This window comes from Alligator mississippiensis, chromosome 14 (genome assembly GCF_030867095.1).
Source record: "Alligator mississippiensis isolate rAllMis1 chromosome 14, rAllMis1, whole genome shotgun sequence".
NCBI classification, from domain to species: domain Eukaryota; kingdom Metazoa; phylum Chordata; order Crocodylia; family Alligatoridae; genus Alligator; species Alligator mississippiensis.
Window position 1 is genome coordinate 6,213,269 of NC_081837.1, and position 13,426 is coordinate 6,226,694.

The 13,426-nt window shown below is 47.2% G+C and overlaps 1 protein-coding gene across 1 annotated transcript; it reads left to right on the forward strand.

Moving 5' to 3' along the window:
* The first annotated feature begins 2,051 nt into the window (after positions 1 to 2,051).
* On the forward strand, positions 2,052 to 5,358 carry MRPS23 (mitochondrial ribosomal protein S23). The gene is made up of 5 exons (XM_006276499.4): positions 2,052 to 2,161; positions 2,296 to 2,466; positions 3,189 to 3,266; positions 3,381 to 3,504; positions 4,904 to 5,358. The coding sequence occupies exons 1-5, from the start codon at positions 2,115 to 2,117 to the stop codon at positions 5,036 to 5,038; spliced, it is 555 nt and encodes a 184-aa protein (XP_006276561.2). The 5' UTR covers positions 2,052 to 2,114; the 3' UTR covers positions 5,039 to 5,358.
* The last annotated feature ends 8,068 nt before the right edge of the window (positions 5,359 to 13,426 follow it).

Genomic DNA, 13,426 nt, shown 5'->3' on the forward strand with positions numbered 1-13,426 from the left:
CTGGAAGCTTGACATGCCAAGCAGGCACGGGTACGTGACTGGCACGGGTTCGATGTGCATAATGCGATTGCTGCTGCCGGTCTGCAGCTTGGGATTTTGCTGTCAACCTTCTAGACCGAAACATTTCATCATCTTTGCTTACCCTCGTTCCTAAAGCCAAGACTTCCAAAGGTTACAGCTTCCCTTTGGACTCGTAGCTCTCTACTCTAGCACCTCAGTAAGTGCCCTAATTCTCCAAGGCATTACGCCTCCAGTTACAAATCCACTTCTCCTGGCTGCTCAATGATTGGACTCTGTGCTTGTGCAGGGAGAAGTATGCACCTGAGCAAACCATGCCAAGTTATAAGTGGCACTTCAGAAACCTTGGTTTGAGATGTCTGAGTTTTACTAAACCGTGCTCTTTTAAACCAATAAACTGGAGCAGTGGATGTTGGAGGGTAATGGCAACCAGCAGATATTCCTGACAGCATGTCACATACTACAATGGTACAAAACTTTGCATGCTGTTCATTCATTCAGGCAGCTGTGCCTCGGCTCCTGGCTGCGTGGGTTGCCATTACCGCAGTAATCGCCCTACTTTGTGAGAGTGATTTATTTGTAGCACCTTGATGCTGGCTTCTCGAAGGCAGTGTTTGCAGGGGGGAAGGGAGTTATTTTTTTTCCTCCATTGCGTGATGCTATTTAGACATTGAAATTCTGTGTTTGGAATAGGAGGGCAATCAAGATAAGGCGTGGTTGGCATAACATTCCCTGCCGGAGATGTTTCAGGGTGTTTAATCATAGAAGCGAGATGCAATTAGAAACAAATCACAACATTGACAGAGCGACGAGCCGCAGCGGGGCTATTTTTAGCCTGGCAGAGAAATTCCCGTTTCAGACACGCACGCTGGTAGCGCCGATCGCACTTGTCCTCCAGTGTCCTCCCGCGTCATGTGGGCACGTGGCAGGGCAGTGAAGGCCCGGGGAGGATTCCTGCTTTTTATGAATGTCTTGGGATTTGGCAGGTAAAGCTTTTGGGGTTTTAAGGGTCAAGGCCAGACAGCGCTGAGACTGGCATCCCCTTGCACAGCGACAGCAGGGCTGAAGGCTTCCCCCCACCCTGCAAGCAGGCTAGTGTTGGGGAAGCACTGCGTGGCAGGGTTACGGGGACAGACATCTGTTGCATCCTTTGCCTTTCTTTTGACGCTGGCCACTTAAAAGGTGTCTGGGGTGTGGAGGTTTTGCGCTGACCTACAGTGAGGCACGCCGACTTTGTTCTGCGCTGGCTGCTAGGGGCCAAGGATGTTTCAGCCAGGCTGAATTTGAAGCCACAACTTTCCCTAGGAAGAAACTCCAAGTCCTAACAGCGTGTTTCCTGAGCCTTTCAGCCTCACAAACCCACGTCCAGCCTGGCAGACGGGGGCCGTAAACCTGCAAGACCTCCCCCAGCTGCGCAAGTCTCCCGGACTCCTCGCTGCCCTCCCTCCGGCGACCTGCGAGGGACGAAAGGGGCAAGGTGCTTGTAGCGTCCCAGCTATCGGGGGCAGCGAGGGCGTCCTCTCCAGGGAACTCTGCTCCGCTTTCTATTGACGCCCTCGTGCATACAGGAGCCGCCCGAGCCGCCTTTGCCAGCAGCTGCCACGTGCAAGGCCTGCGGCAAGGACGAGCGCGAGACGCGCTGGGCGCACACGCGTGCAGGAGCGTGGTTCGTGCAGCGCCGTGCCGACGTCCAGGGGACTTGGCGTGAGCACGTGCCCGGGGTGGAGCAGCAGGAAGACCAGTCCCAGGGCTGCCATCCTTGGGGGCCTTCATGGCAGAGGATGAAATCACTATGCATGTGATGTATGACATGCATGTGCAGCAAACCTGCTGCTTTGTGGCAGGGGGAGGCAGCAGCAGCCCTGCCCCCCACACCCTCCCCTCCCTACCACATCACAGCTCAGCCCCAATCGGTCATCGGCTGCTTCTGCCTGGCTGGGCAGGCCCGCTCGGCGACCAGCTACTGCTGCCTCCGCGGCCCTTTCGCCCCATCGATGGCTCGGCATTCGGCAGTGCCTGCTGCTTCCGCTTCCGCTTCCGCCGGAAGCGCGGGCTGTTGTTAGGCGCCGCCGTTACCGGGGGAGGCCTAGCGCGCCATGGCGGGCAACAGTCGCTCTGTGAAGCTGGGCAGCTTGTTCAGCCGGTAGGGCCCGGGCTGGGGAAGGGCAATTCCCTTTGGGCTGCCTGGTTTCCAGGAGTGATGCAGGGAGGTGGGACCCCAGGTGGGGGAGGGGGTCCTGAGGCCTCGCCTGACTCCGGCCTTGTCTCTCACTCCAGCACGACGAGCCTGCTCCGCAGCGGGTTGTTGCGGAAGCCGCCCGTGTGGTACGAGGTGTACGCCGCCTTCCCGCCGCGCCGCGAGCCGCTGTACCGCCCCCCACGCCACTTCATCCTCCCAGTCAAGGACACGGTGCCGGACATCGTGTACCCGGAGGACGTCGTCCGAGCGTGAGTGGCCCCCGGGGCCCTCGTGGGCTCGCTTCTCGCCCGGGGACGTTGGCTTGGCTGCTGCGTTTTCGTCGCCGAGGCTTTAAAACACATCTCTCGGGCGCTGGCGGCAAATCGGCGCGTGTTCGTCGGGGGGGGGGAGGGAGGGAGGGAGGGAGACGCAACCACCTTTTTTTTTTTAAATTTTATTTATTTATTTATTTTGCATCGCTGCTGGGTCGCGGCTGCGTTTCCGGGGGCGCGTGCCAGTACCGGCCCCGACGGTGTCGCTTCTGTGCTCGTCTTTCCCCGTCGTCGCCGCCGCGGCACCTTTCCGTTGAACGACGCTTCCTTTGCGCCTGGGCGTCCGCGGGGCCTTGCTCGCGGGTGCGTGCGAGCGCTGTTCCTGCTGCCGGTTCTTATCTCTTTTTTGGCAACTTACAAACTCGTTTTGCCTTTTCTCAGCTTGGCTTCAACCCACCAAAGAAACGGTGCTGTTTTGGCGTCCCACCAGTGCATAGTAAGGCTTAATTAGCCCATTGGGATGCTTGAATTAAAAAACACATCTGAAGGATGTGTCCCGGTCTAAAGGACTGGGAAGAGAAGCAGTTGGAGGGCGTTGATCTTTGTTTTATCCTAACTTAGCTGTTCCCTGGCTCTGTCTATTCATTAGCTTCTCTTCCCGAATATATCGCCCGTACGCAAAGAAATGAAACATTGAAACTCTTTATTTTATCGAATAGGAAATTTTACAAAGTTTATGGGAGCAGTTTGAGACCCTTTCAGCTCCAACGAAAGAACTTTAAATCCTCTTGCCAGAGGTAAGACCTGTTGTTGTGCTTAAGTTAGAATTAACTCGGAGCGGTTCTTTCCCAGTTATAAGAATATTTATCTTTTTACGGCTGTTAGTAAATAATCGGTATCTTGAATTCTAGGTTTGTGGAGGAATACAATAAATTGAAGAAAGAAGGGGAAATTAAGGAGGAAAATCTGTTTGAGGAAACGAAAAACTTGCTTTTAGCAAAGGGGGTGGCTCTGTGGAGAAAAGCAGCTGTGAATGTAAGCATTTTTTATTAAAATTTAAAAAAAAAAATACTCAGTATGTTAATAGGTCAGTGATACAGAAACTTTTGCTTCCAGGTCAACCGTGCTTGCTTTGAATTAGGGGACTTTTTAGTTTCTAGTGTCAGGAGGCCAGCAGCTTTCACAAACGGTGCATTTCAAAACTAATAGAGGGTATTCCATCAGTCGATATGTATGTACATACAGTGTCATAACATGGGGACGTAACTTCTCTCTTTCTAATATCTGAGCATATTTCTCCAGGTGTCCTACAGTAGTTAACTAACATGATGCATCCCTGCTAGTTAATATGCATTTATTCTTTAATCTTGGTCCTGGTGTTTGAGGCGAGTGACTTGTATACAGTTCGGGAGGCACATAAGTAGCATTCACAAGAATACCTCGTGCTCACATTGTGCTGATCATCATCTGCTGAATTTTACTCTGCTAATTGCACATAGGAACATAGGATTGGAGAGACCTCCTGGGTCACAGATTTGAATCTACTGCTGTCATGGACAGCTGTGTCAGATAATCCCTTTTATAGAGTGGAGCTTCACTGGTTTAAAACCCAATAGGATTTTTTGTTCCTGCTACTGTGATTGGAAAGCTGTTCCAAAGTGTTGCTGCTCTGATGGTTAGAAACCTTGTAATTTCCAGCCCAGATGTATTAATGGCCAGCGTTCATACCCGTTTGTTCTTGTGCCAACTTTTGTTCTTTAGCTTCTAGCTCTTCCCTGCTGTTTGCCTCTAATATATTTATAGAGAGCATTCATATTCCCTTCCCTTTGCTCGACTAAAGGTGCATTTTGTATTCTACAATACAGTGCTGCATGGAGGTATCTGAACTAGCTTGAACACAGGGAACAAAGCAAGGTTGGTTAGCCTGGACAGAGCCCAGTGCTAACATGGCTATATTCCTTGAAGCATTCAAGATAGCTCAGGTATCTCAATGTGGCAGCATATTGTGCAGTGTAGACAGACTCTTAGTTTCCTCTCCTTTGATAGACTTTCCATTCCCTCGATTGTTCTAATGGCCCAGCACTGATCACCGGCAACCTTTCTCCTCTGAAAAGGATCTTGAGTAGGAGGATGGATGAGGTTTTGGATAGAGGGCAGCATCTGATGAAAATCTGTTGATGGCTGAGGAAAAAGTGGAACCATGAGATCAAAGTCAGACTTGTCCAGACCTGTGGCAACCCCATTTCACTTATGTTTTCTGCTTGATAGTCTCCCCATGCCTTGACCTTGAACTCAGATTATAGTCAGAGCTTTAAAACTGTATTTCTTGCATGGGTCTTGTGGGGCACATGTTGGGACTATTGCTTTTGATTCCACTTTTCAATAAAATCTCTGTGTTTGTTTTTTCTGGTGATCATCTGCCTCTAAACTGTAGGTAATACCAAAGGCTGGTCAGCCTGCTGAAACGGCATTCACAGTGACGCTGCAAAACATATTGAAGAATCAAGTTCATGAAGAGCAGCAGCTGGAATCCACAGAAGGGCAGAAGGAAAATCCTTTACCATCCTAGCAGTTTTGTTTCTCAGCTCAGTTGCCCTGGGATATAATGTAACAACGTGTTACCCACCTATGGTCTGGTTGAACAATGATGGCACATGAACCATCCGACTGTAAGATGCTTACGTGAATGAAGCATAGTTCAGTTGTTGAATTGTGTTGCCTTGCATGAACCTGTGTGAGATGCTAACTTCAGCGTTCATCTCCCTCCCCTCCCCTCCCGCCTTTAAAATGGAGTTTGTCCTCAAAGGTTCAGGGCTTTCTTATATCCTGAAGTGGAAAATATGTTGGAGATTACAGTGGATTAGACTATTAAATTTTGGATTATATTCACTCTTTAGGAATATTGCTTTTTTGTTTGTATAGGGGTAACTTTCTTTCTCACACTGGGCAGACTGGATGGCTCTGCGACTCACGGTTGAATTTCCCTTTCTTTCTTTGTACATATTGAAGTGGTATGCTGTACTGTCTCACATGTCCTAAAACTTGTATAAAATGATTTCAAACCATCATACTGATTTTTAGTCCCAAGTACTGTTTAAACAGACAACACACTTTCTCCCATTCCACCTTTTATCATCTGCTAAACCATAACTATTCATGACAAATTGGTGATTGTAAGTTAACCTTGCTACAGCTCTCGATGGCAGTTGGTGGCCCTCTCTGAAGTGAGAGGTTAAGGTCTTGCAAGGTTTGCAGAGGGCAGAGGTGAGTGCTTTTTTGCAAAATAGTCTGCAGAAGAGGAGGCAGTAGAATGCCTGGTCGGTTTTGGGAAGGCTCTGTCAGGGTGATCAGAACTCTACTTCTCAGCTTCCCAAGCAGTTACCAGTTGAATTTAGAAAAATGTTTTGATAGAAGAACAACATTTATCTCATTACAATTTGGGATATTTTTTTTTTGATTAAATCAAAACTGCTTCTTCTAGTTCAAAGTCAAAACTTAGTCATCAGGTAACTCCCACTCCTCCCAGAAAATGGAAGGACTTTCATTGGTTTCATATCTAGGCTTCCTGCCATCTTCCCCATTCATACTTTCTGCATTTCAGTTCTTCAGTTACTGGGGCATAAACAACACTCTTCCCCTTGTTATAACAACATACAGTTTGGAAACACAAGATGCAAGCAGCAAATGGGATAACCCAACGTGCTTTTGGAATATTGATTCTTTTAGGTCTCTTGTTTTGGAACCATAGTGGAGTTGTATCAATACACTAGTAATTTGCAGGACTCAGAATCATAGAAAATGAGGGTTGGAAGGGTTGTCAGGGGGTTATCTAGTCCCAAGCAGGATCATCCCCAGCTCGATCATTCCAACCAAGACTTTGTCTAGCTGGGTCTTAAAAACCTCCAAGGACGGAAAGTCCCCAACCTCTCTAGGTAACCCATTCCAGTGCTTCACTACCCTTGTTGAGAGAGTTTTTCCTGATATCCAACCTAAATTTCCCTTGCTGCAACTTGAGACTGTTGCTTCTTGTTCTGTCATCTGCTGCCACAGAGAACAGTCTAACTCCATCCTCTTTGGAACTGCCCTGCAAGGAGTTGAAGGCTGCTATTAAATCCCCTCTCAGTCATCTGTTGTCTAGACCAAACAAGCCCGGTTCCCTGAGCCTCTCCTTAGAGGTCTTATCCTGCAGTACCCTAACCATGTTTGTTGCCCTTCGCTGGATTCTCCAAGTTGTCCAGATCCTTTCTGTAATAGGGGGCCCAAAGCACAACACACTACTCCATATGTGGTCTCACCAGTGCTGAATAGAGGGGAATAATCACTTCCCTTGATCTGCTAACAATACTCCTACCAATGCAACCTAGTATGTCCGTTAGCCTTTTTGGCAACCAGGGCATGCTGTTGGCTCATTCAGCTGTGTCCACTGCACCCCTCAGGTCCCTTTCTGGAGAGCTGCTGCCTAGCCAGTCAATCTCCAGTCTGTACTGGTGCATGGGATTGTTCTGTCCTAAGCGCAGGCGTTTGCACTTGTCCTTATTAGATCTCATGAGATTTCTTTTGGTCCAATCCTCTGACTTGTAAAGGTCTCTCTGAATTCTAGCCCTGCCCTCCAGCATATCTACTACTCCCCCTTCTCCCCTCACCCCAGCTTGGTGTCATCTGCAGACTTGCTGAGGGTGCACTCTGTGCCATCTCCTAGGTCCATGTTGATCACCTATCACAGATGGCATGACTGCAAACATTCCTGTTACTCACCTGTGCTAGTACTTTCATGGCTGCAACTGCTGGGAACGTGCCTAGGTGCTAGGCCACTGGGAGGAAAAATGTTTATATTTGTAAGTAAGGACAAGGTGAGTGATGGAAAATAGAAATTAGCTTGTGACATTCAAATTTTAATCTGGGGACAAAATTATGAGAAAGGGTAGATGCACTCACCAACTCCAAGACACAGCAGGGCAGGAAAGAGCCTTCTGCAGCAAATGTGTGCGTAGGGTTGTATAGAGGTTTTGGTAGCTAGGAGAAAAGATGCATGGCAAGCTGCCTGTGCCATTAGCATTGACAGGCTCTTTGTGTAAGCTATTCACCCAAGGCCCATCCTTGCCAGTGTAGTCCAGCTGGCTCCAAGGAGGGGCCAGCAGATGCACATCTCCTGCAATACAGTGTTGTCTCCACACCTTCCTGGCCTGCTTGTTCATCAGTGATCTTACAAAGGAGGGCAATTTTGAAGTCTACCATCTGTGTTAAGATGATAGTCCTAGCTAGCGAATGAATTCCCCCCTTTCTCCTTCCCTCTGCTTATAGCCACATTCTACATGGGGAATGCATGGCTGAATAATGGCTATGTAACAATTTGGCATTACCCGTCCATTGTGATGACCAGAAACAAGTGAGGACCGCTGAGGCTGCGCTGGTTTATCACTGCTGCATGTAACCAAACTTAGTCTGGCTTATACACTAAAGTGCTGTGGTGTGGAAGGTTGAAGGGGAGTTGATTTGTATGGTAACAGTGTCATTTGGCTGTCAGACCTGTGATTATAGTTATATTTGACGCTGTGCCATATTCCAGTATAATGTAGCAATAGGTCTGCAGCTGTATAATTTGGTGGAGTGCATTCATACTATTATTCTGAAGTGGGTAATATAGCCCAATTAACTGGAAAGATTAGAAATATTTAAGCGAACACACATGTTAAATGAGCTGGCAGGGGTCAGGTCTCCCTGCTGATGAGGGAGGTTATTAGCCCTTGTGCAACATAGATGGGGAAATTACTTTTAGGTAGCTACCAGGGTAGAAATATCCTTTGGAATCTGTCGAGGTTTGTTGGCTGACCTCAATATTGAGGAAGCTTCCAGCTGAGCAGCTCTAGACAGACAAGCGGTTAGTACTGTTCTTTGGCACCGAGGATTTGTTACGGCTGGTAGGTAATGGGGAATCCGGGGTGTGTCCATTAGTAAAGGACATGAAGTTAAGCATTTTGTGCAATTAGGAGGAAATGCAATTGAGGGCAGAGCTCCATTTTTTTATTTATTTTTAAGCTCAACACTTGATAGATGTTTTTGCTGTGCTTGGACACAAATGTCAATCATTGTGACCTTAGAGAGTAACTTGACTATTTTAATTAAAAGGTTCTAAGCACAAGCCTGGGGTGAGCTATTTATTATTTATCAAGCCTTTACCTTCCAGCAGTTAGCAAAAGGTCAGTAGCTTTATCCACAGCTTTAAAGATTTTCTTTTTTTGTGGGGGGTGGGGGTGGTCTTGGAAGAAGAGGATACACAATCAATCTTTCCTACCTTGGGTTTTGGCGTAGGAAGGTCACGACTAACAATTATTTTGGCTTTTAGGACCCTCTCACCAGAATGCCCAGTGAGCCATGTGTCCCCTTCTTGTGGTACGTTTCCACAAAAACGCAGGCTTGTGATTACAGTTAATAATGAGGTATCGATTGCTTGGAAATGTCACGGTGAAAAACTCAGTTGGCGTGCATGGTGCTCCTCTGGCTTTTATCCACTAGGTGGAGTTGTAGCATCTTTTTCTCTGTATCTATTTTTTCCATGACTATAGTTTTACATCAGCTTGCTTTTACACTAATACCAGCTTTGAGAAAGTGTGCGTGAGTCCACAGCTAGAAGCTGCCAAGGAATCCAAAAGGAGTGAAAGTCTCATATAAGCTCTTATTTTCATCCTGCATTAGACAGTTATGTAAAAGGAAGGAAAATTGTGGGGTTTGCATTTTTCTTAGGCCACACATAATCATAAGCATCTTTGTTTTCTCTCTCAGATGACCCTTTGCTTTTTCACCTATTTTTTTTCAATCCTATACCTCAAACCCCAAGAATCTGAACGTCTATAAACTCGGGTCAGATCCAAAGATGGCAATCGCTTTTCATGTGGTATTAGTTCATAGTGGGATTTAATTCTGCTTTGACATTTTATTTCTTTTTCTTTTTTTTTTTTACCACAATCAGATACTAGAACAGAAAAAAACGAACAGCTGTGAAAAATGTTCAGAAAGAAACCCACAGATCCTTTAGGAACAGTAGTCATGTTTGATTATTGTAATCGGAGGAGATGATGGAATAAAAGAGGTTCCAGCTAAGCCCAGACATGATAAGGAGCTAAACTTCATTATCTAATCCACTTAATCCACCATCTAACAAATAGGGTGTTTTGAGCAAGTCTTTCCTTTCTATTGTGGAAAAGAGCCTGAAGTGACCTTCTTATTTGCCCTTTGCCTTCACAGGGCAAAATCAAGCATTTAAGTCATGTCCTTATGCCCAAGCAAACCTGTCTGCCAGTACTGTAATGCTTGTTAATGACTGGAACCAGGTGTTAGCTGTTGCCCATTCCTGAACCCCATTATAGAGAAGCTAACTGATCTTGGCCATGTTAAATTGCTGACCTCTCTCTTTCTGAAAGCTAACCAAATGGAGGACATGTATCAGCCCCTCTGTCTCAGTGCCAGGCTATTTTTAAGTTAACAATAAATGCCGGTATATCAGTTACAATGCTCCTCAATCTTGGAAGAAGAAGAAAAAAAATCCCCAATTTAGGCTGGTAGGAACTGGAAGAGCTCTGCAACTCTGCAAACAGGCTTAAGGTCACTCTAGTTGGACATCTAAAATCACTGGACATTTTAGAAAACTTTGGCTGAAGAAACTTGCCCACGGCCGTGTAACAAGTTGGTGGTAGATCCTAAAGTGGAGGCCAGGATCCTACTGCCCAGTGTCTCCTGCTGTATTATCTGACCACTCACCCTGTGCTGTAGAAATTACACCAAGGTTATGAATTTACTTTGCCAGCATTAGTGATAAGATATGATGCAAATGTTACATTTGTGCTTAGTGCCACGAAAGGAGGTTCCTATGCGTATCATACTGGTTGACTATAAATGCAGAGTCTGTTACTGGACCTGGATTTCTAGCTCAGATATGGCATGTTGTTGAGTAATTTAGCTGTATCTGCTCTGACATGTTAAAGAGAAATCCTTAAGGTGGCAACTAACTGTGCTGATCTGTTGGTGCAATCCATCATCAGAAAAGAGCCATTTTGAGATGTAATAATACTGCTCCAAGGGCGGTATCCAAGAAGGACCTAGCCCAAGAGTAGGTTCATCCACAGTTACAGGAAGGATGCTACTGGAGGTAATAATAGGACTGGTTGCATGAGGAAGTGTTGCAGATTGGACACTGAATTTGCACACTTTGATGTAACAAGAAGTTGTGTTTGGTTTCTAGGTGAGAATGGAGGCACCAGCAGCTAAGCAGATAGCGCAAGGCTGTGCGAGGGCCAGTGGTAGACGTAGAGCCCTCGAGTCATGACTTCTTGTTCCTTGCTTTCTCCAGTAGGCAAAGGTAAACCATACCATTCCTTGGGTACATATTATTGAGCCCTGATCTATCTCTAACAGTATTTTCATGCACAGGCTGGAAATTTAAGCGCTCCCTTTAAGGTGGAGGGAAGTAAAGATCCTAGATTTGGGGCAGCCATGATAATTCTCCAGCTCTTCTGAAAACCAGATGATCAGCCCTTTACTAGCTTGTAACGTCACAGAGGTAGAGGCACATTCTTTGTAAATACAGCTATGAGTATGACCCAGAAATGCTCAACTCCAGTTCCTGTTATTGCTAAAGCAAAACTTCAGTAAAACAGCATTTCTCTTTGTCTTCCCTTCTGTCAGTGAGCTGCAGGAGCTTGTAGAAAGCTGTAGCCTTTGGGGCCACTTGCCTATCACTCCCCTGGCAGTTAGCTGTTAGCTGTCCTCTGGTACTGAGCTGTGGAGCCTCTAGCACAGCCTCTCTCGAGACCTTTGTTTTAGTGGAGTGTTTTGATGCTTGCCTTTCTTTGCTAAGAAACTGCATATTTGTACTAAGATTCCCTAATGCGCCCATGGCCTTTGTAACCCAGGTGCAAGACAATCTGATTGCTTGCCGCTTGCATCTAGGGAGGCAGTACCTTCCCTTGCTGCACTTGAAGGTAGAAAGGTTTTATTAGTGTAAATGGCTGGAAGTCCAGGAGGAACGGGATCGGGGCAGGTTTGCTGTGGGAATCGCACATTATGATTAGGTTTTGCAGCTGGCGTTCTTTGACTGCTCACGGCGGCAGGCTTGCAAGTCGGTCATTTTACACTCATTTGCCAGGGAGACATAGGTAGCAGCTGAGGCAGGTCTTCAAGGCACTGTCTCGGAGCTGGAGTCTGAGGCTCTCCACATGGAGAAAGAAATGCCACCAAATGGCTTCATTAACACGTGTTTCCCAGGAGAGCACTGTCTGCTCACTGTCCACTGCTTCATGTCGGTGCTCTCTGCAATTGCATCTGTGATGTGCCCTAACTGTCCTTTCCTAAGGACTATTGTTTAACAGTTAACTTATTGTTATCATTTTAAAATCTTAAACCTCACCTTTTTGGGGCCAGAGATGGTGCACAGATGCATCAAACCTGCCAAAGAGTAAGCAGCACTCCAAGCCTCAAGGAGCTTGCAGTCTATGATAAGCCAGGCACAGAAAACAGGTCCAGGAAGGGTAAGCTGGGAGGTAGGTACTGCGTTAGTGTTAGAAGGAAATCTCATGAGGTTCAACAAGGACAAGCACAAAGTCCTGCACTTAGGACGGAGCAATCCCATGCACAAGTACAGGCTGGGGACTGCCTGGTTAAGCAGCAGCTCTGCAGAAAAGGACCTCGGGATGACAGTGGACAATAAGATGGATATGAGCCAACAGTGTGCCCTTGTTGCCAAGAAGGCTAATGGCATACTAGGCTGCATTAGTACGAGCATTACCAGCAGGTCAGGAGAAGTGATTATTCCCCTCTATTCCACACTGGTGAGGCCACATCTGGAGTAGTGTCCAGTTTTGGGCCCCCCCACTACAGAAAGGATCTGGACAAATTGGAGAGTCCAGTGGAGGGCAACAAAAATGGTTAAGGGGCTGAGGGACATGACTGGTGAGGAGAGGCTGAGAGAACCGAGCTGTTTAGTTTGCAGAAGAGAAGACTGAGGGGGGATTTGGTAGGAGCCTTCAGTTCCCTGCAGGATGGATACAAAGAGCATGGAGCTGGACTGTTCTCAGTGGTGGGAGATGACGCATCAAGGGGCAATGAGCTCAAATTGCAGCAAGGGAGGTTTAGGTTGGATATTAGGAAACACTTTTTCACTAGCAGGGTGGTGAAGCACTGGAACAGGTTACCCAGAGAGGTGGTGGACTCTCCATCCTTGGAGGTTTTTAAGACCCAGCTAGACAAAGCCTTGGCTGGGATGATGTAGTTGGGGCCAGTCCTGCTTTGAGCAGGGGGTTGCACTAGATGTGACCTCCTGAGGTCCCTTCAACCCTTGTTTTCTATGGTTCTACGAATCAGAGGCTGAGCTCCAGCACTTCTGGGCTGATTCTTAATCAGCTAAGCTGATGTCCTTGGAGCTACTCTTTTATGTGATCTTTAGTTCCCTTTGCAGATGCAGTTTGCCACCAGGGCTCTGTTTTTATTGTGGCGAGCTTTGCCACTCTGTTTTCTGATGCCATGGCAAAACCCAAACCTGTCAGGGGTGGCAGAGTCCGCCCCTGTCAGGCAGCATCAGCCGTGGGTGCCATTTAAATGGGCAGCACAGGGCAGAGATAGGAGTATAGAGACTCTGTGCTGGGTCCTCTGCATAACAGCAAATTTCCCTTATGCTTGCTGCCTGATAACTAGAGCCCCTTGGTGCGGGCAGCGTGATAGGTCACGGCACTCTAGGGAGTTATTTCCACCTGTGCCTGTGTCTTAATGAACAGGGCTTTGCAAGTTGTGAAATGATTCAGGGCCGGGTGTAAGAAGGGTAGCCGGGTTGTGCCCCCAGTTAATGGAAGCTCCTTTAATCAAGGCTCTGAGAGCTTCCGGCGAGGACCATAAGAGCTTTACTGATCAGGACTGCACTGCAGGAGTGTTCATCCAGCCCCGACTCCGTCTCCTCGTCCTGTTGCAGCAT